Raw genomic sequence first — 23,315 nt, 5'->3', positions numbered from 1 at the left:
CGTCAGACTCAACTAGCATGGCCAATGGTCAATGATGGGAGTCAGAGTGTGGCCACATCCGGAGGACCATGGGTTCCCCAGCTCTGGTGTAAACAATACTGAGAGAGCTGGACAAATGGTCTGACTTGGGTCGAGAGCCAGTATGGTGTAGTGGTTAAGAGCGGTAGACTCGTAATCTGGTGAACCGGGTTCACGTATCCGTTCCTCCACATGCAGCTGCTGTGTGACCTTGGGCCAGTCACACTTCTCTGAAGTCTTTCAGCCTCACTCACCTCACAGAGTGTTTGTTGTGGGGGAGGAAGGGAAAGGAGAATGTTAGCCGCTTTGAGACTCCTTCGGGTAGTGATAAAGCAGGATATCAAATCCAAACTCTTCTTCTTCTTCTTCTTCCTACATTCCCCTTAAAGCCTGAACTTGTTTCTAATCATATGTATTTCATAGAATCATAGAGTTGGAAGGGACCACAAGGGCCATCGAGTCCAACCCCCTGCCAAGCAGGAAACACCATCAGAGCACTCCTGACATATGGTTGTCAAGCCTCTGCTTAAAGACCTCCAAAGAAGGAGACTCCACCACACTCCTTGGCAGCAAATTCCACTGTCGAACAGCTCTTACTGTCAGGAAGTTCTTCCTAATGTTTAGGTGGAATCTTCTTTCTTGTAGTTTGGATCCATTGCTCCGTGTCCGTTTCTCTGGAGCAGCAGAAAACAACCTTTCTCCCTCCTCTATGTGACATCCTTTTATATATTTGAACATGGCTATCATATCACCCCTTAACCTCCTCTTCTCCAGGCTAAACATGCCCAGCTCCCTTAGCCGTTCCTCATAAGGCATCGTTTCCAGGCCTTTCACCATTTTGGTTGCCCTCCTCTGGACACGTTCCAGTTTGTCAGTTATTTCTTTGTCGTGCTTTTTGTCTCTAAAGGCTGTGAATAGCTGCCAGTTTTTCCCACCCCCAAATGTACGCATAGACTTTTGGCTGCTCAAAAATATCCGTACAATAACAGCAAGCTTACTCGTTGACATTGTGTACCCACCTTTCCAGTGCTGCTCCCCAACAGGTGGTTTGTTTTTGTTTGCAAGGCAGAAGAGAGAAAGCGAGCACAATAAAGTTAGCTTTGAAAAAGAAAACCCGACAAAACTTTCCCCACCAACACATAGCGCTAACAAAATACCACCTCAGCCTACTCTGTGTCTTTCCTTGTGTGGATCCAACACAACATCAACACCTTGGTTCATCTTGCAAGAACGTGAGAAAAAGAGAGGAGGGGCATCTTTCCCACACACAGAACGATACCAATAATTTCGGAGCTTTCACCACTGAACTAAGTTTTCCTGCCTGTGCAACTTTTTCTGAATGCTGTATGAGAAAGCACATGCATCGGACCTTTGGAGGTTTTGTAAGTAAACCAAACGTGTGGTCTTTTTCTATGCTAAGGGAAGAGGGGAGTTTTGGTACTCACGTGGGCATATTTTAAAGATCTAACAGCCTAGATTTCCATGCTTTGCTTTGTTGTGTGTTTTGTGATTTTAAATCTCTGCCAGGAGATTTTAAATATCAACAAAGGGTGTGTGCCCCAAACCTGGATCTAGGTCTCCAGAGAATTCTCCTTTTAGACCTATTTTTTTCCTTGCATCAACAGGGATGGGGAACCTGAAGACCTTCAGATGTTGCTGTGCACCAACTCCCATCAAACCCAGCCAGCATAGCCAACAGTCAAGGGCAACATCATCAAACAACATTTGGAGGGCCACAGTCTCCCCATCTTGGCTTGGTGCACCTACACCTTAGGTTTTAAGTGAATCACTGAAACACTGTTTTGATGCAGGGCTTCAGCCCAAATTACCTACTCTGCATAAATTTCTGCTCTGGGCTCCCCTCCTTCCAAATCAGGGGTCACACATTCAGAACACCAACTCATTTAGAAAATACAAGAAGCTGAGCACCTCTTAGAGCAGCTAATTCTTATGTTCCCACTGGAACCATCTTCAGGCTTAAGAGCGAAGCATGCCTCCAATTTTATTGCAGGGAGCAGGGAAATGCGTACTTCTGGTATCAGAGGTTTGTAGGGGTGACACTGAAATATGGCATGTGTGACCACTTTACAGATGTAATCAAAACAACAACAATGTAGATCCACATTGCTAAAGGCAACATTCTTTGGAGCAGATCAAGCAAGATGTCTGAGTACAGTAAATTAAAAGTGAGCATATCAAGCTTCTAGCTGACATTTCCTCTAGGAAACAGATACACATGTAAATTCTATATAATTAGCAGAAAATATAATCACTTCTCTTCGTGGCATAGAATGTTTGCTTTGTACACGGTTAATTGGACTTAAATTAGGCCTCATTTTTTAATTTAAAAAACCCTAATTAAAAACCTGATTAGTAATGTTGGCAAGCAGCCACGTAAAAAGTCTTCTATTTCTGCCTTTGATAAGGTTTAGGAACAGCCTTCATAAATGGATCAGGAGGGAGACTACAGCTTGATTTCCTATGCCTACCAAAACAACATGTTCTCTAACACATTTCTCTGTTGCACATTTTTGTGTCGTGCTCAGTGCTGATATCTCTGGTCTGAGTGCGAATCCTGATGGGATGGAGGCGAACCGAGAAAAGCATCTCACCCAGAGAAGCAAACAAGGCCAGCTCCCCTCTAAAAGAAAATCATTATGCCCCATCCTTGTATCAAAATAGCATAGGAGGAGCCCAGGTATGTTTCAAAGGGCTTATGTCCAAGTCCCTAGACTCAGCAGAGTCCAAAGCTGGGGTGTGTTAGCATTGCTGCAAACAGAATCCCTGATTTGGACCTTGTGCTCATCTTGCTGTGCAGAGCAGCTCAGGCCCACGGACAGAGGAAGGCAGGCAAGGTGCAGCACAGCCATTCTTGGCTCCGGAGGGGAGGGGTGCTCTGGCAGCATCAGTGGCTTGCCCACCCCAGACACTGGCAACCCATGCCATGCTGCTGCACAACACATATCCAATGTATCCGTTGTAGCTAGCAGATGCCAAATGAGAATTGTTGCCACATTGAAGCACATGGCTTTCCCCAAAGGATGCTGGGAACTGTAGTTTTCTTAGCGTGCTGGGCAACGTAGCTCTGTGAGGGGTAAACTACAGTTCCTGGGAAAGGGATGCGGGTGGCGCTGTGGTCTAAACCACTGAGCCTCTTGGGCTTGCCGATTAGAAGGTCGGCAGTTTGAATCCCCGCGACAGGGTGAGCTCCCATTGCTCTGTCCCAGCTCCTTTCAACCTAGCAGTTCGAAAGCACACCGGTGCAAGTAGATAAATAGGTACCACTGCAGCGGGAAGGTAAACAGCATTTCTGTGCGCTCTGGCTTCCGTCATGGTAACCGTTGCACAAGAAGCAGTTTAGTCATTCTGGCCACATGACCCGGAATGCTGTGATCCCGCTGGCTGTCCTGGCTTCTGGGATTCAGAATATTTTTTTCTCTTGTTTTCCTCTTCCAAAAACACGGTGCGTCTTATGGTCTGGTGCATCTTATAGAGCGAAAAATACGGTAATCCATGTCCTTACTCCACTTTTGCTCCTCTGGCAGGGTGGCTGTTGGGCTCCCTGCCCACCTCCGAAGCGCTGCTCTGAAAAGGGAGTTACTCTCTGCATCATAACTCTTGCACAGTTCAAACAAGGTCAGTCGCCCATGAAAGTACATGCACTCATGTTGCTGTTGCCTCAAGCCCGACCGTAAACTTTGGCAAGGCAGGGAGAGTATGGGGGTGGAGACACCCTATTAATCTTTCAGTCCACGGGCACTTAAGTGATGACTAACAACACCTATTTTTCTGAGAACAGGAATGCAGCTTGGAACTATGCCAGGAGCCACTCTTGCCATTGGCCCGGGAACAGCTCCAAACTTGCCTCTCCCACATTCAATTGCTCCTCTAAGCACAGGCGGAGCAGGGGTAAAGGAGGGAGGGAGGGAGAGAGGAGGAGGAGACAGTTCATTCAACAGTTATTTTGCTCTCTGCTCATGAGGGTTCATTTGTGTGTTTCCTTTGCCACAAACCAAGCAGAGGAAGCAAAGCAACAATTAAAAATTCTGGAGCAGCTCAGCGGTAGGGCATGCAGAAGGTGAGCGGCTCTGTCTTCAGCATCTCCAGGTAGTCTGGGAGAGACTCTTTCCTGAAACCTTGGAGAGGCACTGCGAGCTGCAGTAAACAAGCCTGACCTAGATCGTCCTATGCGCTGACTCAGTAGAAGGTAGCTTAGTGTGTTGAAAGCAATTCAAGGCCACCAGTGACAAAGTCAGGCTGTGACTAATAACACCAGGATTTCTGCCTGTAATAGGGGAAGACTGCTGTGTGTTTCTATCGGTTCGACATGGTCAAACTCTCTGCTCAACTCTCACTGTTGATGGGGCGTAATGATGAACTCAACTGGACTGTGATTTTATAGAATAATAATAATAATTTATTTATTTATACTCCGCCCGTCTGGCTGGATTTCCCCAGCCACTCTGGGCAGCTCCCAACAGAATATTAAAAACACAAACTTCAAACATTAACAACTTTTTTAAAAAAAGATATTTATTAAAGTTTTTTAAAATATAACAATAAAAAATAAAAAGAAACAAAATACTAAATACAACATAAAAACAGTTAAAAAACAAATAATTTTCCATAACATATCTTCCTTACGCTTATTTCCCCAGACCTCCTCATACCTCCCTTCTTTGTATTCCACTTCAATTTGTTAGTTCAGCAAATCCTTACCATTAAGCTTTTACCCATTTGCAAACCTTTTTTTCGTATCTCCTAAAGCATTACAGCTGGAAACCCCTTAGTTTCTATCCAACATCCTTCTAACATTCATTAATTTTACAATATTTCTGTAAGTAGTCTTTAAATTTCTTCCAGTCTTCTTTCACCAACTCTTCTCCCTGGTCTCGGATTCTGCCAGTCATTTCTGCCAATTCCATGTAGTCGATCACCTTCATCTGCCATTCTTCCAGAGTGGGTAAATCTTGTGTCTTCCCAAACATTAACAACTTCCCTGTACAGGGCTGCCTTGAGATGTCTTCTAAAAGTCAGATAGTTGTTTATTTCCTTGACATCTGGTGGGAGGGTGTTCCACAGGGCGGGCGCCACTACTGAGAAGGCCCTCTGCCTGTTTCCCTGTAACCTCACTTCTTGCAGTGAGAGAACCACCAGAAGGCCCTCAGAGCTGGACCTCAGTGTCTGGGCAGAACGATGGAGGTGGAGACGCTCCTTCAGGTATAGTGGGCTGAGGCCGTTTAGGATTTCAACCTAGAATTCTAACCCTGGAGCTTCTTCAAAAATGGGTACCTGGCCTTACAGTTTGACTTTGAATCTTTCTCGTTGCATTAGACCTGAACATGTATTTGACCACTGGACTCCTCTCAAGCATTGCCCATGGGACTGTGTACACTATTGGGACTTACCTTGGGGTATGCCTGACTCAGGACACTGTATCACAGTCCATCTGTAAATTAGACTCACTGGCACAAGTCCATAGTTTGCTATTTTTACAATGTACATGCTAAACAAAATCACGATATATTGTGTAGAATATTATTCGTCCTTGAAAATATTGTGCTTTGTTACTTTCAGGCGTAGGTGACCTCTCTGCCTAATGGCACTTGAAGTAGCATTCAATAAAAGCAACAGGCCAACAGAAAACAGCATAAAAACCTTAATGGATACAAACAGTTGTAATGCATAACAAATCAACCTTTAAAAGGGAGCAGGAGTAAAACTACCACAAATTGTTCAGCAGCAGAATTAAAAACTGGGTGTGTGCACCAGTCACAAGATTTTGTTCAGACTCTGATCCAGTGCTTTGGAAAACACCTTGGTGTCAAGGTGTTTTGTAGGCTGCCTAGTTTGGCATGAGTTCTTTCTGAGTCTGCTTCATTTTCGCCGCTCCCACAATTTACTACAGGGAAATTTGAAAAACAGCTGCTGGTTTTTCCTTTGGCAGAAGTGGATGAAATTTGCAGGCATTCTCAGAGTGAATAGAGCCTGGCAAATTACAGGTAAATAGTTTCAGGGGCTTCGTGCAAGCACACTTTCTTAATGAGATGTCTATAGCTTTTTAATATTTGCTGCAGAATTGGTGAAATTTCCAGGCAAGGTTGGTCTTCTGAGGTCACAAATCTTGCCAAATTTCGTGAGAAAGAGCTGCAGTAATTTCCCACGAGGGCAGCTGTTAGAGTTTTAAGGTGTGTGAAAATGAAGAACTTAATCTCCCCAAGCATTTTGCAAGTCTGAAAACTGCAGACATGAAAGAGGTGCCCCTGGGTAAAACAAAACAAAACAAAACAAAAACTTCCTAAACTGCAAACAGTTTGATTACAAGCTTGACCTGTTAGTCACAATAAAAACTCTCTCTTCACCCTCCCTCCACTGTGGTATTTGCTCTCTTTTCCTTATCACCCCACCCTGGTGCTAGCTCATGGTAAGCTTAGAGACATTTCTTTTGCTTTTAGAAGATGCTTGTCCAAGGCACTTTTAAATTTATTTCAGTGACTGCATCACCGAAGAACCACATCACTGAAGAACCACTTTGTACAGATCCTGCTTCCCCTCTGACAAGCCAAAAAACAAACCCTCCAAGTCCCCTTTAACAAAATTTAATGGACCTCCCCCCAAAAGATACTGCACTGTCTGCAGAAAATACTTTTAGTCTGCAATCGTATGCTGGTTGATCTTGGAGGATATTCTAATGTAGGTGCTGGACCCACTGGTGGCCAAAGAGCTTCCCCTGTTGTTTTTCTTTTAAAGAAACAAATTAAGATCTTTATTGGGTTATGAAGAATGGGTGGAGGAGGAGGACATCTTATTTTGGCTCCTGTCTTGACCTCAGTCTGTGCTATGAAGAAGAGAGGTGGATTCTTTCCAGTGACAACCAATGGAGCCTCCATCTTCAGCAGCAGTTTATCCCTCAGCAGAGGGGTGGTGGAAGAAACCATTTCATCTTGCTCTGCTTCTGAGCTCCCCAGGAGCATCTGACAGGTCCCTGTTACAGGGGGACTGCCAGATCTAATTCACTGCCGGCTATTCATATGAACAAGGGACATGGGTGGCGCTGTGGGTTAAACCACAGAGCCTAGGACTTGCCGATCAGAAGGTCGGCGGTTTGAATCCCCTCGACGGGGTGAGCTCCCATTGCTTGTCCCTGCTCCTGCCAGCCTAGCAGTTCGAAAGCACGTCAAAGTGCAAGTAGATAAATAGGTACCGCTGCAGCGGGAAGGTAAACGGCGTTTCCGTGCGCTGCTTTGGTTCGCCAGAAGCGGCTTAGTCATGCTGGCCACATGACCCAGAAGCTGTACGCCAGCTCCCTTGGCCAGTAAAGCGAGATGAGCACCGCAACCCCAGAGTCGGCCATGACTGGACCTAATGGTCAGAGGTCCCTTTACCTTTACCTATTCATATGAATTTTGTAGGTCTCTCAAATTGCTCTTCACCGTTAAGAGTCTCCCCATCCATCAGTTTTCTGCCAGGGTGTCTGAAAAAAAATACTGCTTGGCCAGCACATTGTCAGAACAGAGCCAGTTTGGCGTGTGAAAGTCTCTTTGTGCATGAGCATCAGGAAAATCTGCCCCTCCTCACCCCCATAGGTGGAACATGACCTGTGCTACCTCACAATCTTGGCTGGCAAATCAGTCCATCAATAAAAATGTAACAAGAATGTGTGGCAATAATGTATAAAAATGAGTTTTGAATCTACTTGTTAATCAATACAAACTGATGTGGAGGTTTCATCACTGCAAGAAGTGATGCTACAGGGAACTAGGCAGGGGGCCTTCTCAGTAGTGGCCCCCTCCCTGTGGAACACCCTCCCATCAGATATCAAGGAGATGAGTAACTATATAACCTTTAGGCGACATCTGAAGGCAGCCCTGTACAGTGGTGCCTCGGGTTAAGAACTTAATTCGTTCTGGAGGTCTGTTTTTAACCTGAAATTGTTCTTAACCTGAAGCCTCACTTTAGCTAATGGGGCCTCCTGCTGCCACTGCGCTGCCGCTGCACGATTTCTGTTCTCATCCTGAAGCAAAGTTCTTAACCCGAGATAATATTTCTGACTTAGCGGAGTATGTAACCTGAAGCGTCTGTAACCTGAGGTACCACTGTATAGGGAAGCCTTTTACTGTATAATGTTTTGTTATGTATGTATGTATGCATGCATGCATGCATGTATTATATATGCTAAATGCCACCCAGTCAGATGGACAGGATACTAAAATTGATATTGATATTATTAGGGTGTGGTACAAATAATATTTGTTTGTTTGTTTATACATACCATAGCCTGATGGTACTCAAGGCAACTTACAGTTAAGAACAAGAACTGCTAAAAAACATAGAGAACTGAAGAACTGAAATAGAGACATGTCATGAGAGGGGAAAAGGAATGGGAGGAAGGAGGGGAAAGCAAGCTCCAGCACGTTCTTACATAGCTTTCTACCTATGCAGATTCAGGGTGTCTAGAAGAGCAGCAACTTGTCATTCACAATTCTGGCTGCCTTGTCCTCCTGGTAAGCACTCCCCACTGCAAGCACACATGGGGAGAGGGAGAGAGAGGGAGGGGGAGAGGGAGAGGGAGAGAGGAAGAGCATCCAGAGTTCAACTTGAATCAGAACTCACAGGGGCTCAGACCCACCAAACTTATTTTTTTAATGCCATAACTCAGACATGGGATATATCTGGAGCACATTTACAGTGCCCTCTCTGGGTTATGTGAGTAGCCAGAACCAGCCCACACACAAACCATGGTTCACAAGGCAGAGGATGCTGCCCCACATTGAGCAAAAGATTCTTGCCTTATGATCCCTTTCAATTCTACAATTCTATGATTCTATAGAGCCGCTCATAATTTTAAACATATTCCCTGGCCATCTGTTTTACTTGTTAGAGAACGTGTCGAAATTGCACATTCCCCAACCAAGTGCATGAATGGCTTGCCTTGTACCGTGGCAAACTGAGTTTATTTCCACTCAAACCATTCTTGGGGGGTGTTATGTTTCAGATATGTACTGAAAACGGTGTTTAGTGTCACTCGATTTGTTTCAAGCGCAGATCACCAATCGTCAGCAGCGTAAGGAAATGCCACACGGCTTGTCACTAGGATGCCAGCTTTTTTCTTCTTTTCCCTGGACAAGCTTCTGTATTTTGAATAGTGACATGACAGGCAGAAATCAATAGTTGAACTTTCCTCATCTCTGAATTGCAGGGGAGGGGGGTGGTGGATGTTGGCATGTGCCTGTCAGCAATCTGTGCTCATTCGTATGATTGGTTGGCCAAACGAATGCTTAATGCCGGATGCAAAGAAAGCCGGCATGAGCTGCAAATTGAATTCTACCTACAGTCATACGAAACAAGCCAAATACAGTGGTACCTCAGGTTACATATGCTTCAGGTTACATACGCTTCAGGTTACAGACTCCGCTAACCCAGAAATATTACCTCGGGTTAAGAACTTTGCTTCAGGATGAGAACAGAAATTGTGCTCCTGCGGTGTGGCAGCAGCAGGAGGCCCCATTAGCTAAAGTGGTGCTTCAGGTTAAGAACAGTTTCAGGTTAAGAACGGACCTCCAGACCGAATTAAGTACTTAACCTGAGGTACCACTGTAACGGTAAAGTAGCTGAAGACGCCTGCTTCTTAGGAGAAAATCAATGACAAACCTAGACAGTATCTTAAAAAGCAGAGACATCACCTTGCTGACAAAGGTCCGTATGGTTAAAGCTATGGTTTTCCCAGTAGTGATGTATGGAAGTGAGAGCTGGACCATAAAAAAGGCTGATTACTGAAGAATTGATGCTTTTGAATTGTGGTGCTGGAGGAGACTCTTGAGAGTCCCATGGACTGCAAGAAGAACAAACCTATCCATTCTGAAGGAAATCAGCCCTGAGTGCTCACTGGAAGGACAGATCCTGAAGTTGAGGCTCCAATACTTTGGCCACCTCATGAGAAGAGAAGACTCCCTGGAAAAGACCCTGATGTTGGGAAAGATGGAGGGCACAAGGAGAAGGGGACGACAGAGGACGAGATGGTTGGACAGTGTTCTTGAAGCTACTAACATGAGTTTGACCAATCTGTGGGAGGCAGTGGAAGACAGGAGTGCCTGGCGTGCTCTGGTCCAGGGGGTCATGACAAGTCAGACACGACTAAATGACTAAACAACAACAAGCTGAAGCAGGAATGGTTTCCACTTTTAATTAGCACTTGCAAACAGCATGCTTTATTGGCAGCATAGGATAGCTTTGATTCCACAAACATGCTCCTTTATGCGCATCGCCCCCCCCCCCCATAAATATTGCTTAGCAAAAGAGGTTTCATGAGTAGTGTGGGCATAGCACCCTGTGCTTATCTACTGTATCTGAACGGGGCCTGACGTCGAGCAAGTTATCCCCGTTGCCTAGCAACGGGATTCAGATGACCATGTAAAAGTACTGGCTGCTCTTCCACGGTAAATCGTCACATGTTCCGCACACGGTTCCTCCTGCCTGAATTGCTCTGCTGTAATTTGCCGGGACACAACCTGTTCTGTTAAAAAAAAAAAAAAGGCTTTGCAGTTATAATGAAAGGACCAACAGCTTTCACGTCATCGTCGTCCTCATCATAAACCTTGTTCCTCCTAAGTTCATTTCCTAGAGTCATGTAACTTATTTGTTTTTGGAATAAATTGGTCTCTGCCAGTGTTTCCTTCTTCTTTTTTTGAAATCATTTTTATTTGATTTCACAAATATGAATTTATAGCAATACCAAATACATATCCATATACAGTGGTACCTCAGGTTAAGAACTTAATTCGTCCCGGAGGTCTGTTCTTAACCTGAAACTGTTCTTAACCTGAAGCACTACTTTAGCTAATGGGGCCTCCTGCTGCCGCCGCGCCGCCGGAGTCTGATTTCTGTTCTCATCCTGAAGCAAAGTTCTTAACCTGTAGCACTATTTCTGGGTTAGCGGAGTGTGTAACCTGAAGCATATGTAACCTGAAGTGTATGTAACCCGAGGTACCACTGTATATACAAAGGCAGATGCTGTGACACTGAGTCATGGGCCTTCCCCAGGTACATCCCAGTGATCTCATTTAAATAAACAAAAACACGCCATTAAAACAAAAGCACTCCCCGCGTTGATCGCAACGTGAAATCCTGTAACAGCACCACTATGTACGGCTTGCTCAGAATTTGGAGAACGGGGCTGAGGATGGTTTAGAGGTCAAGGAATGTCAACAGATGGTCCAGTTTCTAACCTCCAAGTGTAATTTTGAGACAGCCCAGGTGTTCAGCTCTAAAAACAGCGCGCTCGGATTTTTAACGTGAAGTCTGAAATTCCTTTGGTTCTGCTACGAGTCTCTGTTTTTAGGCTTTAAGTAGCTTTCTAAAAATAACATGGTTCGAAATAAAATAGTAGAAGTTGCCGGCCTTGTGACTTAGCTGCGAAATGCGTGCGCCGACAGAGCTTTTGGAAAAGAGCAAATTGCAATTTTCCTGTGCAGACTAAGAAAGGATAGAGCAGCAGCGTTCCTTGACTGTTATGCTGCCTTGCCCATGGTCCATGCTGCCTGGGGCTGACTGAAAGTTGCAGTCCAAAACTCCCGGACGGAACCAGGTTGGCAAAAGCTGATCTAACCACTGCTCTTCATTTCCATTTTTAAATTTCATGCTTCCAGTGGTGAACACCCATAACAATGGCTGATAAGTACTGTATAGTGAAAGTTCCAAAAACGGGACCTGGGAAATGTAGTTAGCAATGATGCTGGTAAAGGTAAAGGGACCCCTGACAATTAGGTCCAGTCGTGACAGACTCTGGGGTTTCAGCGCTCATCTCACTTTATTGGCCGAGGGAGCCGGCATACAGCTTCCGGGTCATGTAGCCAGAATGACTAAGCCACTTCTGGCAAACCAGAGCAGCACATGGAAACACCGTTTACCTTCCCACCAGAGCAGTACCTATTTATCTACTTGCACTTTGATGTGCTTTCGAACTGCTAGGTTGGCAGGAGCTAGGACCGAGCAATGGGAGCTCACCCTGTCACTGGGATTCGAACTGATCGGCAAGTCCTAGGCTCTGTGGTTTAACCCACAGCGCCACCCGCATCTCTAGCAATGATGCTGGGCAGTTGCTAAAGCTATAATTCCCTTGCATTCTGTGCATAATGCACAGTATAGAGCATGGGTAGGCAAACTAAGGCCTGGGGGCCAGATCTGGCCCTATTGCCATCTAAATCCAGCCTGCGGATGCTCCGGGAATCAACATGCTTTTACGTAAGTAGAATGTGTGCTTTTATTTAAAATGCATCTCTGGGCTATTTGTGGAGCATAGGAAATTGTTCATACCCCCCCTTCAAAATATAATCCCCCACAAGGTCTGAGGGACAGTGGACCAGCCCCCTTCTGAAAAAGTTTGCTGACCCCTGGTATAGAGTTGGAAGGAACCACAGGGGTCATCTAGTCCAACCCCATGCAATGCTAAGAATCTTTTGCCCAGCATGGGATTTGAACCCACAACCCTGCAATTAAGAGTCTTGTGCTCTACCGACTGAGCTATCCCAGGCCCAGTGGGTGACCCAGCCTTTATTGGGAAGGATTTCCACGGTGGACCGCAAGCACACATATTCCCACCCCCCATCATCCATCACAATAATTGTTAATTGGTTAGTAATAAAGTGGGTAACAGCTTCCTCCAACGCACTCCTTGAACCTGACATTCAAACGCGCTGAGTTCCTCTGAAGAAAGTAACAGCAGTAAAAGGAACACTGGTTGATTTTTACCTAGGAAGTTGATAATCTCTCTGCCATGTAGTGGTACAGCTGAGTGATTCCTTTGCTATGATCCTGCATGTCAGCAGTAGTGTCCCCCCCGGCCATCTCCAATCAAAGTGCAGTCCTTTAGATGCAGAATGATGACAGCCCATTGCACGAATGGGTGCTGCTAGGTGGTTTTTGCTTCACTTCCTCGGGAGCCGATAATGGGTGGTGAAATTAGGTGCTGAATACCAACATGATGCAGGTGGCACTGTGGGTTAAACCACAGAGCCTAGGGCTTGCCGATCAGAAGGTCGGCGGTTCGAATCCCCATGATGGGGTGAGCTCCCATTGCTCAGTCCCTGCTCCTGCCAACCTAGCAGTTCGAAAGCACGACAAAGTGCAAGTAGATAAATAGGTACCGCTCTGGCGGGAAGGTAAACGGCGTTTCCATGTGCTGCTCTGGTTCACCAGAAGCAGCTTAGTCATGCTGGCCACATGACCCGGAAGCTGTACTCCAGCTCCCTCGGCCAATAAAGCGAGATGAGCGCTGCAACCCCAGAGTTGTCCACGACTGGACCTAACGGTCAGGGGCATAGCTGTCAACATTTCCCTTTTTTAAAGGGAAATTCCCTTATTCCAAATAGGCTTCCTCGCAAGAAAAGGGGAAAGTTGACAGCTATGGTCAGGGGTCCCTTTACCAACATGACTCTGGCAAATTTACAACCCAACATGAAACGTGCAGACCCAAATTTTCATACGTGAGAGAATGAGAGGTGGGTTAAAGTGTGAATTTTGGGTTCTCTCGATTCCTCATTTTTCCAGTCTTAAATTCAGTTCTTCAAATTTTCACATCAGTTTGGGATTATTATTTATAAGATTCCTCACGAAAATTCACCATAGTTTTAGTGTGACTTTCTCCTAACATACACATTTTTGTGTGCAATTTTGCTTCGTTGACACACATTTGCAAAGCGGTGTTCCCCAGTATAACACATCTTTTGTATATTGGTTTCACCAATATACAAAAATATGTGCACATTGCTTGGGCTGGAGAAACGCATTGCCAAATTGGGAGAAATGCAAATTTTGATGGATGGGTGTGTTTCAATTCACTTAATTGCTTTGGAAACTGCAAATTTTGGAAAGTCCGAAATAGGTAGATTTGTCTTTCAATGCAAGCTAAATCATGTTTTTCTCCTCCCCTCACCATCCCTAATCAGACCTGAGAGTGGATTTGGATGGTTGTTTATTACATTCATATTATTTGTTTCTTCCATGGAACTCAGTTTTGAATATTTTGTTGGGGGCTGCCCAGAGTAATGATAATAATTCATTGTTATTTGGGGTCCCTGGTTGTCTCTGATCCATGCAGGGTTGCTGCATCAAATCCCTGCAGGCCATGCTCTGAGTGTAGGCTCCAGACTCCAGACAGAGAGAATGCTTGGGTGATTTGCACAACAACACTTTGCTTTGTGGCAGTGATTCCCTGACACTCAGAACATCTCAGCTATGGTGTGATGCATGTGGTGGAGGTGGAACTTTGAGTGGCTCCTGTTGAATACCTATATGGTTAATAAACAGGTCACTTTCTACCCTTTTGTGCTAGTGATTAGATTCTTCTGGTTCACAGGAACCAACAGTTTGTATCGCAATCTAACAAGGAGACAGGTCCGTTTGGTTTTCCTGTCCAGCAGAATATCACATTTCATCTAATAACATTGTGCTGTGTGTTTGTTGCTTTGGGCTGAAAATATACGTTTAAAAGTTCGAATTGTCCTGCGCTCCCTTCTCAAGGGATTCTTTTTCTAAGACTAATCTCAGATTAATATTGTTTATCAGCACTTCTCAGATTCTCCTTTCCTCCTGGAGCTTATATTTCTGTTTACCTTCTTTCTCCCTTAACCCTAAACCTCTCAAAGGCTTCATTCCATCTTTATTTATGTGCATATCAAATAGGAATTCATTATGTACCATATCTCCCCATGCAGCAGTGCCAGCCATTCCCCCTTGCTGGTGTCAATTGCCCTGTATTTATGTACTTAAGTGTCCAGTAACTAGTAATTTTTGCATAGCATGGATGTGTCCAAATCTTTAATCTAGTGGTCCTTCCTGAGTGGGATGGCTTTTAACACACTGTGCCCATGTTATGCTCTGAAACTCTCCATAGAAATCCATGATGGATCCATGATCAAGCCTCTTTAATAGCCTCTCTGTAATTATTTTCAGCATTATTAGGAGGCATTTTTTCCAGGTGATATACAATCAAGTCATAGTCAGAACGGACTGGTTGAGCTCAATAAAATTAGAATCATAGAGTTGGAAGGCACATTGAGAATTATCTAGTCCAACCTATGCAGCTGTCCCATACAGGAATTGAACCTGCAACCTTGGTGTTAGAAGCAACACGTGCTAACCAACTGAGCTATCCAGGCTGAGTCCATTCAATTAAGCAGTTCTACTCTGAGTATCATTAGCACCGGCAATCATCATCTGTCTCTAAAATACCTGCTGCATACTTTTAAATCTTGAGATTTTTGATATGCACAGGAAAAACACTGTAGCACAGTAGCTGTATTAAGTCTGCAGCTGAAGAAGGCCCCCTAAATCTTTAAGAGATGATCCTTAAGACTGATCCTGTGGTCCTGCGAAGCTGATGGATGATATTATGCCCCTGCTAGCACTGGTACAACACAGGTGTGATTCCATCGATGCACGACCAACGGCAGAACCCACAGCTCAGAAATCAAAGCTAATGTGGTAATACCAACAAATGTTCCCACAGCGTCCCTGGAAACTGTCACCCATCAATCACGATTTTGCACATTGACCCTTTGTTGCACATGAGTGGAAGGCGTCAATCAAGATGCGGCAATGGCAGAACAACTTATGATGTGACGGAACCTGGGACACTTTTTGGAACAAACCAGGCAGCTAGAAAAAGACCATGACACCTCCATCTGCATGACCCACAATGTTTTTGTATCACAAACCCTCCAAGTGTCCCTATTTTTCAAGGACAGTCTCAGATTTACAGAAGCCGTCCCGGTTTCTGTTTTGATCCCAGAATGTCCTATTTTTCCTTAGGACATCCCTATTTTCATCAGAAAAATGTATGGAGTATGGAGTTATGTGTACCCCAAGCCAAGGAGATAAGTATAACCTTTAGGAGACCTCTGAAGGCAGTCCTGTATAGGGAAGTTGTTGGGGTTTTTTAAGTTTAATGTTTTGCTATGTTTTCATATATGTTGGAAGCTGTTCAGAGTGGCTGGGGCAACCCAGTCAGATGGGAGAGATATAAATAGTAAAATTGTTGTTGTTGTTGAATAGGACACCCCTATTTTCATCAGCCCCTTCATGAATCACTGCCTTGTTGTGGCGAAGGGGCTTGAATAACTCAGAGAAGCTCTGAGCTATGCTGTGCAGGGCCACCCAAGACGGATAGGTCATAGCCAAAAGTTTAGACTAAATGTGATCCACCTGGAGAAGGAACTGACAAACCACTCCAGTATTTTGCCAAGAAAACTCTGTTTCTATTACTTTGTTTCAACCATAGATTTATTATACTTCTACCGACTTTCAAAGATTGACAGACGTGTGTTCATTTGATTTCAACTATATTAGAGAATTTACAAGTGTACATATTGTGTTTTTGTTGTACTAAATCATGTACATCATACAATAAGGATTGCAGTGCTATCTAGTATACTGGTCTTCACGTTGCTTGTATTGTTTGTTGTGTTTAGTTTGCAACCAGTGGCGTAGCGTGGGGGGTGCAAGGGGGGCCGGCCGCACCGGGCGCAACATCTGGGGGGGCGCGCTCGCTGCCTCCGGAGTCGCCGAAGAGCCTCGGGCGCAGGCTGTAGCAGAGCCCCATGTCTCGCGGAACCGACGAGCTGGCAGCGGCTCTCAGCGCTCGCCGCGGTCCCCGCGCGTCAGGGCTGCGGAGGGCGCGCCAGGCAGCCCCTCCTCACAGCCCCGCCGCCACCGCCGCTGCTGCTGCAGCTGCTGGGCCATGTTGCATTTTCCTCGCCTCTCTGCCCTCCTCCTCCTCCAGGCAAGCGGCGTCGTTTGGGCGGCAGCGCCAGCGGCAACTCGCCTCAGATCACCTGACGCGGCAGGTTAGGGGTTAGGGGGCACAAATTACTTGCCTTGCCCCAGGTTAGGGGGCGCAAATTACTTGCCTTGCCCCAGGTGCTGACAACCCACGCTACGCCGCTGTTTGCAACACAGGGGTTTGTTGTTCTGTATAAAAGGAAACTCCGTGGACATGAAAAAGGAGAAGCTTTGAGAAGAAAGGGAGAGTTTCCAAGGCATGCTCTGGTTCATGGGGTCACGGAGAGTCGAACACGACTAAGACGACTAAACAAAGTTTTCACTGGAGAAATGTTGGTGGGATCGGCGTCACTGTACAGACCAAGGGAACCAGCACTTTGCCAGCGAGTTGTGGGAGGGGGCATGCGCCAGGAAGAATAGCCCACTGCAGTCTCCCAAGACTCTTTCTGTGAATCGCCCTGTGAACCAAAGAAGCAAGCAAACAAATACAAGGATGGCTAACCATTCTTTCCCCTCGGGCAAGAACTTGCCCTGAGGACGCCAACTTTTGAACGGCCTTCTTGACGCTGTCTCTTTTAAACTGCAGTTGTATCTGCCGCAAATTCATTCATGCTCATATGGCAAATGGTTTTGTTCTCACACGGTTTTTATTTTTTCGTTTTTTAAATGGAGCTGTCACAGGGCAACCAAGTTTGAAAGCTTGCATAGCTCAGTTGGTTAGAGCATGGTGCTGATAACCCCAAGGCTCCAGGTTCGATCCTTGCATATTCCTGCATTGCAGGGAGTTGGATTAGAACTAAGCGTTTCCCAAATTTGGGTCTCCAGCTGTTTTTAGACTGCAACTCCAACCATCCCTAGCTAGCAGGACCAGTGGTCAGGGTTGATGGGAACTGTAGTCCAAAAAACAACAACAGCTGGAGACCCGCGTTTGGGAAGCACTGCTCAGGCTTCCCTCCCAACTCTGCAGTTCTCTGTTTCCAGAAGTGCATCTTGGAAAACAGGCGCTCCGGAACGAATGTAACCTTTCCCTTCCCCATCCTTTCTTTTCCTCTGGATGCAGCTGCAGCTGCAGCTTCTCCCCGGTGCCCTCCCCCCCCATGCCTTTAAAAGTCCTTTCTCGCCCATCCTTTCTCCCGCCGCTTCTCCGGCGCAGAAGAGGAGAAAAGCGCCCGAGAAGAACAACCGGGGTGGTGGCGGCGGCGGCGTATAAGCGGGATCCGATTGCGGGCCGGGGGCGGCGATCTGTCCGGCCCCTCCCTTACCCCGCCTCCCTGGGCGTCACGCTCGTCGGCGTCCGCACATGGACAGCCAACTGCTCTGAGCGCGGCGCAGGCGGCCCCCGGCAGCTCCCCGGTCTGGGCGGAGCGAGCGAGCTTGGTTGGTTGGCTGCCTGGCTGCCTGGCTGTCAGGGTTGCCTCTCTCCTTTTCTTTCTTTTCTTTCCTCTTTCTCTCCCCCCACCCCCTGTACTCCCCTCCTCCTGCTGCCTCTGTTGTTGTTGATGCGAAAGGGGATCAAGCGAGCAAAAGGACGTCCCCATTTCCTCGGAGCGTCTGGAGCCGGCTAGAACTTCGCCAAAAGGAGGAGCCCTTGATGGTTTTTATTTTTATTTTTCAGAAAAATTATTAGCAGTGGGGTGGGTTTTTTTCCTTCCCCCCTTCCCTCCCATTCTCTTCCTTTTACCTCCTAATTTGGGGTTTCCCACCCACGCCCGCCCTCCTGTCCTCCCTCCTTTTTCTTATTCTTGGTTTGAAAAAGAATAATTTGGGGGCAGCGAGAAAGAGAGATCTGGACCATGGCTCGACCTCTGCCTCTGAATCCAACTTTCCTACCTCCAACCTACGGGGTGCTGAAATCTCTGCTGGAAAACCCGCTCAAGCTACCGTTGCAGCATGAAGACGGTGAGAGAAATGGGGAGCGGGGGCAAGGGAAATAAAGGCTGGGGTAGTGGTTTTGGGGTGCCCCCCGCTTTATCCCGCTTGCTTCTTCCTCTCCTCTCCTCTGGACCAATATATAAACACACACACGGTACGGAGCGCAAAGATATTTAAAAGACTGCCTTCTGGCTAAGCAGCAGCAGCAGCGCGCAAAAGCGCATTTCGTGCAAGCGCGCAAAAGCCCACATTTAAGTTTGCGCATCAATGCAGAGCGCGGTGCGTCCGCCGGGCGCCCCGGGCAGGAGCCGGAGCGCTTTCCTTTAGGGTGCGGATCCTAGAACTCCGTTGCTTGTTGAGAGGCGCCGTGCTTACTCTCAGGAAAATACTGCTGAGTTTTGCTCAGCTGGAGTCTAGGGGCGCTCACTCCCAAGGAAGTGTATTTAGAATTGCGCAGCCGGAGTCTATGCGTTAGGCTTGTGCTGTAACCGTGGGGTTCCTGTAATAGAAACATTCATAGGGTTGGACTTTAATTTGTTTACTATGGCATGTGTAGTTAAAGAGTAAGCCAGCTGATTATTATTTTTATTGCTTTTTTATTATTCTCCTTGTTTGTCTGTAAAGCACACTTGGAACACTACTTCTGAAGGTGATTTAAATGGGAAGTTAAGGCACTGGCGTCTTAGTGCTTTTAGATATCAATCAGCTCCTGCCATCGGTTTTCTTGGAAGTCTTAATCTTTGATTTCCATGGACCTGAGTTCCAAGGAAGTGCATGCCTAGAATTACAGCTATTAAAAAATTCAGTCTTTCTCTCACGTGGGAGAATGGATTTATGTGTTAGATTATTATTAAAGTTTAAAGAGAAGAAGGCACACAAAATGTCTATTACTTGGGAGCAAGTCCCACTGAACGAAGTGCGACTTGCTCTAAAGGAAGCTATGCTTCTGGATTTGCACGTAAGCAAAACAGAACCCTTACCAAATACCTCTTTGCACTAAGAAGCTGCAATAGGTTTTTGTAAATACGTTAGCAAGGACTTATTCTACATCTTTTGTAGGTTCTAAGAGTGTGAGTGTTTGTGGTGTTTTTGACACAGAGGGTGCATTGCACACTCCATTAGAAGCCACAGCAATGGGGCTTGTTAGCTGTTGCAGACTGCGCAGCGCTCAGTATTTCCCTGTAGTTTTCTAGACAGCTTCATATAACCACATGTGATATTTGAGTATCGCCTGTGCAGGCTGATCCAAGGTATGCTTCCTTTAGAGCAAGTCGCACTTCGTTCAGTGGGACTTACTCCCAAGTAAGTGCACATGGACCTGTAGCATTCGGTCTTGTGAGTGACACACAGCAATCCACGAAATTCATTAATAAGAAAAGGACACAGAGATTATAATGATTTTTCCAGAGGGAGCGTATCTGGAAGGAAAGTTCAGAATTAATCCAAGATCATGGCGAATCATAAATGGTCAATTGTGGACAGCTGATCTCTTTCCCTAAATCCTAGAGACATATATGGGTCTGTAAACCTTTTTTTTAAAAAAAAAGATACAGTGGTACCTCAGGTTAAGTACTTAATTCGTTCTGGAGGTTCGTTCTTAACCTGAAGCTCCACTTTAGCTAAAGGGGCCTCCAGCTGCCACCGCGCTGCCAGAGCCCAATTTCTGTTCTTATCCTGAAGCAAAGTTCTTAACCTGAAGCACTATTTCTGGGTTAGCGGAGTCTGTAACCTGAAACATATGTAACCTGAAGTGTATGTAACCTGAGGTACCACTGTATATTGATCAATATGTTGACCACTGTGTCCTTTGAGGCTCTTAACTTCCTTAGAAATTTAGGCTGCAGTCTAGCCTGTCTATAGGATCCTCTACCCACCAGGGAGTAAGCCCCATTGAACAGAGTTTATGTCAGAGTAGATGTGTAACTCTGCTTATTTGAATCTTTGGGCTGTTATAGTGCCTTTTTTATCCAGCATAATGACAGGAAATCTCTTTTTATGCATCTCAATCTTAAACACAGTTTATGTGGAAGTCAAGACTGAGCTACAAGATACGTTGGAAACCCTTGATTGGGTCTCTCTTCTTTCTGTACTGAAACACAGCTGTGGATGCAGTGAACATATTTGTTTGTGTGTGTATATAACATTTATATCCCACCTTTTCCTCTGGGAAAGCTCAAGGTGGTGTTAATGCCCCCCCCCAATTTATTCCCCACAACAATCCTGTGAGGTAAGTTAGGCTGAGAGGCGGTTACTGGCCCAAGCTCACCCAGTGAATTTGATGGCCAAGAACCCTGGTCTCCCAGGTCCTAGTCTGATACTCTAACCACTATGCTACACTGACTCCAGTGGCTTTACTCTGAGTAGTGAAAAGAATGGGTGTGTTGACCGTCTCCCTTTCCCCACAGCCACTTCCCCAGTGAAAACCTAAATTATGGCAGCTGTTAGTCCTAAAGTGCCTGTATTCCTCAGTCCTAAGGGGCAAACAGTTCATATGCATTCGTGGCTTCAAGCAAATGTGAGCTGCGAAGAACAAAACGCTGCAACAACTGCCCACCCCCCCCCCCAAACCAACACCCAAATGTTTTGGGTGTATGGGGCAGAATAGATCAGGACAATGGTAGATACAGAAGTGGGGGACTTCAGCCTTGTCTTTCCAGCTCTCTGTTCTTGCTGCTAAAGCAGTTTAGTTAAAAACCAAGAGAGATCAATGTGTAGTTTGTGGGAACATCCTATGCAGTACAGCGACCACCGTTTTTTGTTGGGAAAGATTCATTTAAATCGCACGATTTCCTTCCACATTAAATAACCTTTTGTTTGCTCGTTTACATCTTTGCAATCAAAGACCACGTCTGCCTGTGTGCTGCATGCTTTTAATCACCAGGACATTCTAGTATATTGTAAACTCTGCTTTCTTGTGGACGATAGAGGCTATTCTATTTATTTGTCTTGATCAATGGGACCATGGTATGTCTTGTGAGCTATAGGCTCCGCAACTTTGCAAAACAGAAAAAAATTCAGGTCATTCTTCAGAGCCAGACAATTAGGTTTTTTGAGAGGAGTGGGGTGGGGATCAAATTTCTCCTTTCAGCTCTTCGGAAGTTCTCCCGTTAAGACCCTATTGGGATAAACTGGAACCCTGCAAGACTCTGATCCATCTCAGTGTTCTTTGTGCAAGAGAACTTGCTGGCAGAGTAAGGGCCTGTTGGATTTTTCAACTTTCAGATTCCCCAAACGAGGGGTGTTAAAAAGTTGTCACATGACTTGGGAATTCAGAAGATGTTTTGCTGAAATGAAGACAGTCTAGTTTTGCTTGGGAAGGAAAATGTGTGTAAAATTGCACGGAAATCACTGAAAAGGATTGTCACGCACTTGCAGTTTTTATCATTATCATTATATCATTTAGCGTTACCTGGCATTTTCAGAAGGTAAAATTAAATCTCTTTGGTTTTCCCGAGAGCAGTTATGTGCTTTTTAATTAGATGTAGAGTTGCAAAGCGAAGTGTTGCCCAATCACAAAAATAATAGCAGGTTTGACTTACACACACACACACACACACACACACAATTTTAAGACCGCCCCTCATTGAATAAATTGGCAAAAATTAAGTTTCATCCTCTAAAATGACACTCTCAACTTGTGGAGCATGTCCTTTTAGGCAATATTTGTTCTAATTTCTCCCTCCCTCCCTCCCTACATTGCAAGGGATTGGACTAGATGACCCTTGTTGTCCCTTCCGATTCTACGATTCTACCATCTCTCTCTCCCACTTCCCCCTTTCCCCGCCTCCAATTCCGTCTTCTGCTGCGAACGCTCTGATGAAACCTCACAGTGTTGTTTGGATCTTGATGTTTGCTCAAAGCCAAGTGTACAGATGAACTGCTAATTAGAAACAGAGGCGGAAACCCTGCATATATTTAATGAGTCGAAAATAATTTATCCCAGGCCCTTCAAAACCCTATACCGAAACGTAGAGCTTTCCGTACGGAGAGCGCCGTAATTGCAGGAGGAGAACCGACTCTTAGGGTTGCTGTTGTCGTTTTCCTATAAAGCAAGGAAACAAAACAAACAAACTCCTCTGTGGACGTACTGACTTTTCGCCCCCTCCCTGTCCCCTCTCTCTTTCTCTTTCTTTCCCTTTCAGCGTTTTATAAAGAAAAAGACAAAGAGAAAAAGCTGGATGAGGACAATACCAACGCTATGGTCCCACAGTCCGCTTTCCTGGGTCCTACATTATGGGACAAGACCCTTCCCTACGATGGCGACACTTTCCAGTTGGAATACATGGACCTGGAAGAGTTTCTCTCGGAGAACGGCATTCCGCCCAGCCCGGCCCAGCATGACCACAGCCCGCACCAACCAGCTCTTCAGCAATCTACCTCAGCATCACCTTCCGTCATGGACCTCAGCAGCAGAGCATCCACGTCGGCCCACCCGACCATGGTTTCTCAGAACTGCATGCAGAGTCCAGTCAGGCCAGGTAAATCAGCCGTAGGAGATTTGTTGGGGAGACTCGAGTGCAAACAAACAGAATGATTGTGTGTATTTTTGTGTGAGTGTGTGCACGCGCATACATACACACTAGGGGCTGTTGTTCCTCAACAACCAACCCCCTCCTAGTCAGTCAGTCAGTTTTATTGCACATAGCCAA

The 23,315-nt window shown here is 45.8% G+C and overlaps 1 protein-coding gene across 2 annotated transcripts in view; it reads left to right on the top strand.

Moving 5' to 3' along the window:
• Positions 1-18,120: 18,120 nt before the first annotated feature.
• The window catches only part of HLF (HLF transcription factor, PAR bZIP family member), a 66,870-nt gene continuing 61,675 nt past the window's right edge, over positions 18,121-23,315 (top strand). Inside the window, exons 1-2 of one of the 2 annotated variants that reach the window (XM_081181543.1) lie at positions 18,121-18,693; positions 22,809-23,144. In XM_081181543.1, coding sequence (XP_081037669.1) covers positions 18,588-18,693; positions 22,809-23,144 — 442 coding nt within the window. In that variant the 5' untranslated portion in view covers positions 18,121-18,587. The remainder of the gene's footprint in view (positions 18,694-22,808; positions 23,145-23,315) is intronic. The other variant, XM_081181544.1, reaches the window with a different exon arrangement.

Source organism: Podarcis bocagei (assembly GCF_964188305.1).
Source record: "Podarcis bocagei genome assembly, chromosome: 2".
Taxonomy (NCBI): domain Eukaryota; kingdom Metazoa; phylum Chordata; class Lepidosauria; order Squamata; family Lacertidae; genus Podarcis; species Podarcis bocagei.
This window is presented reverse-complemented; position numbering and strand designations above follow the sequence as displayed.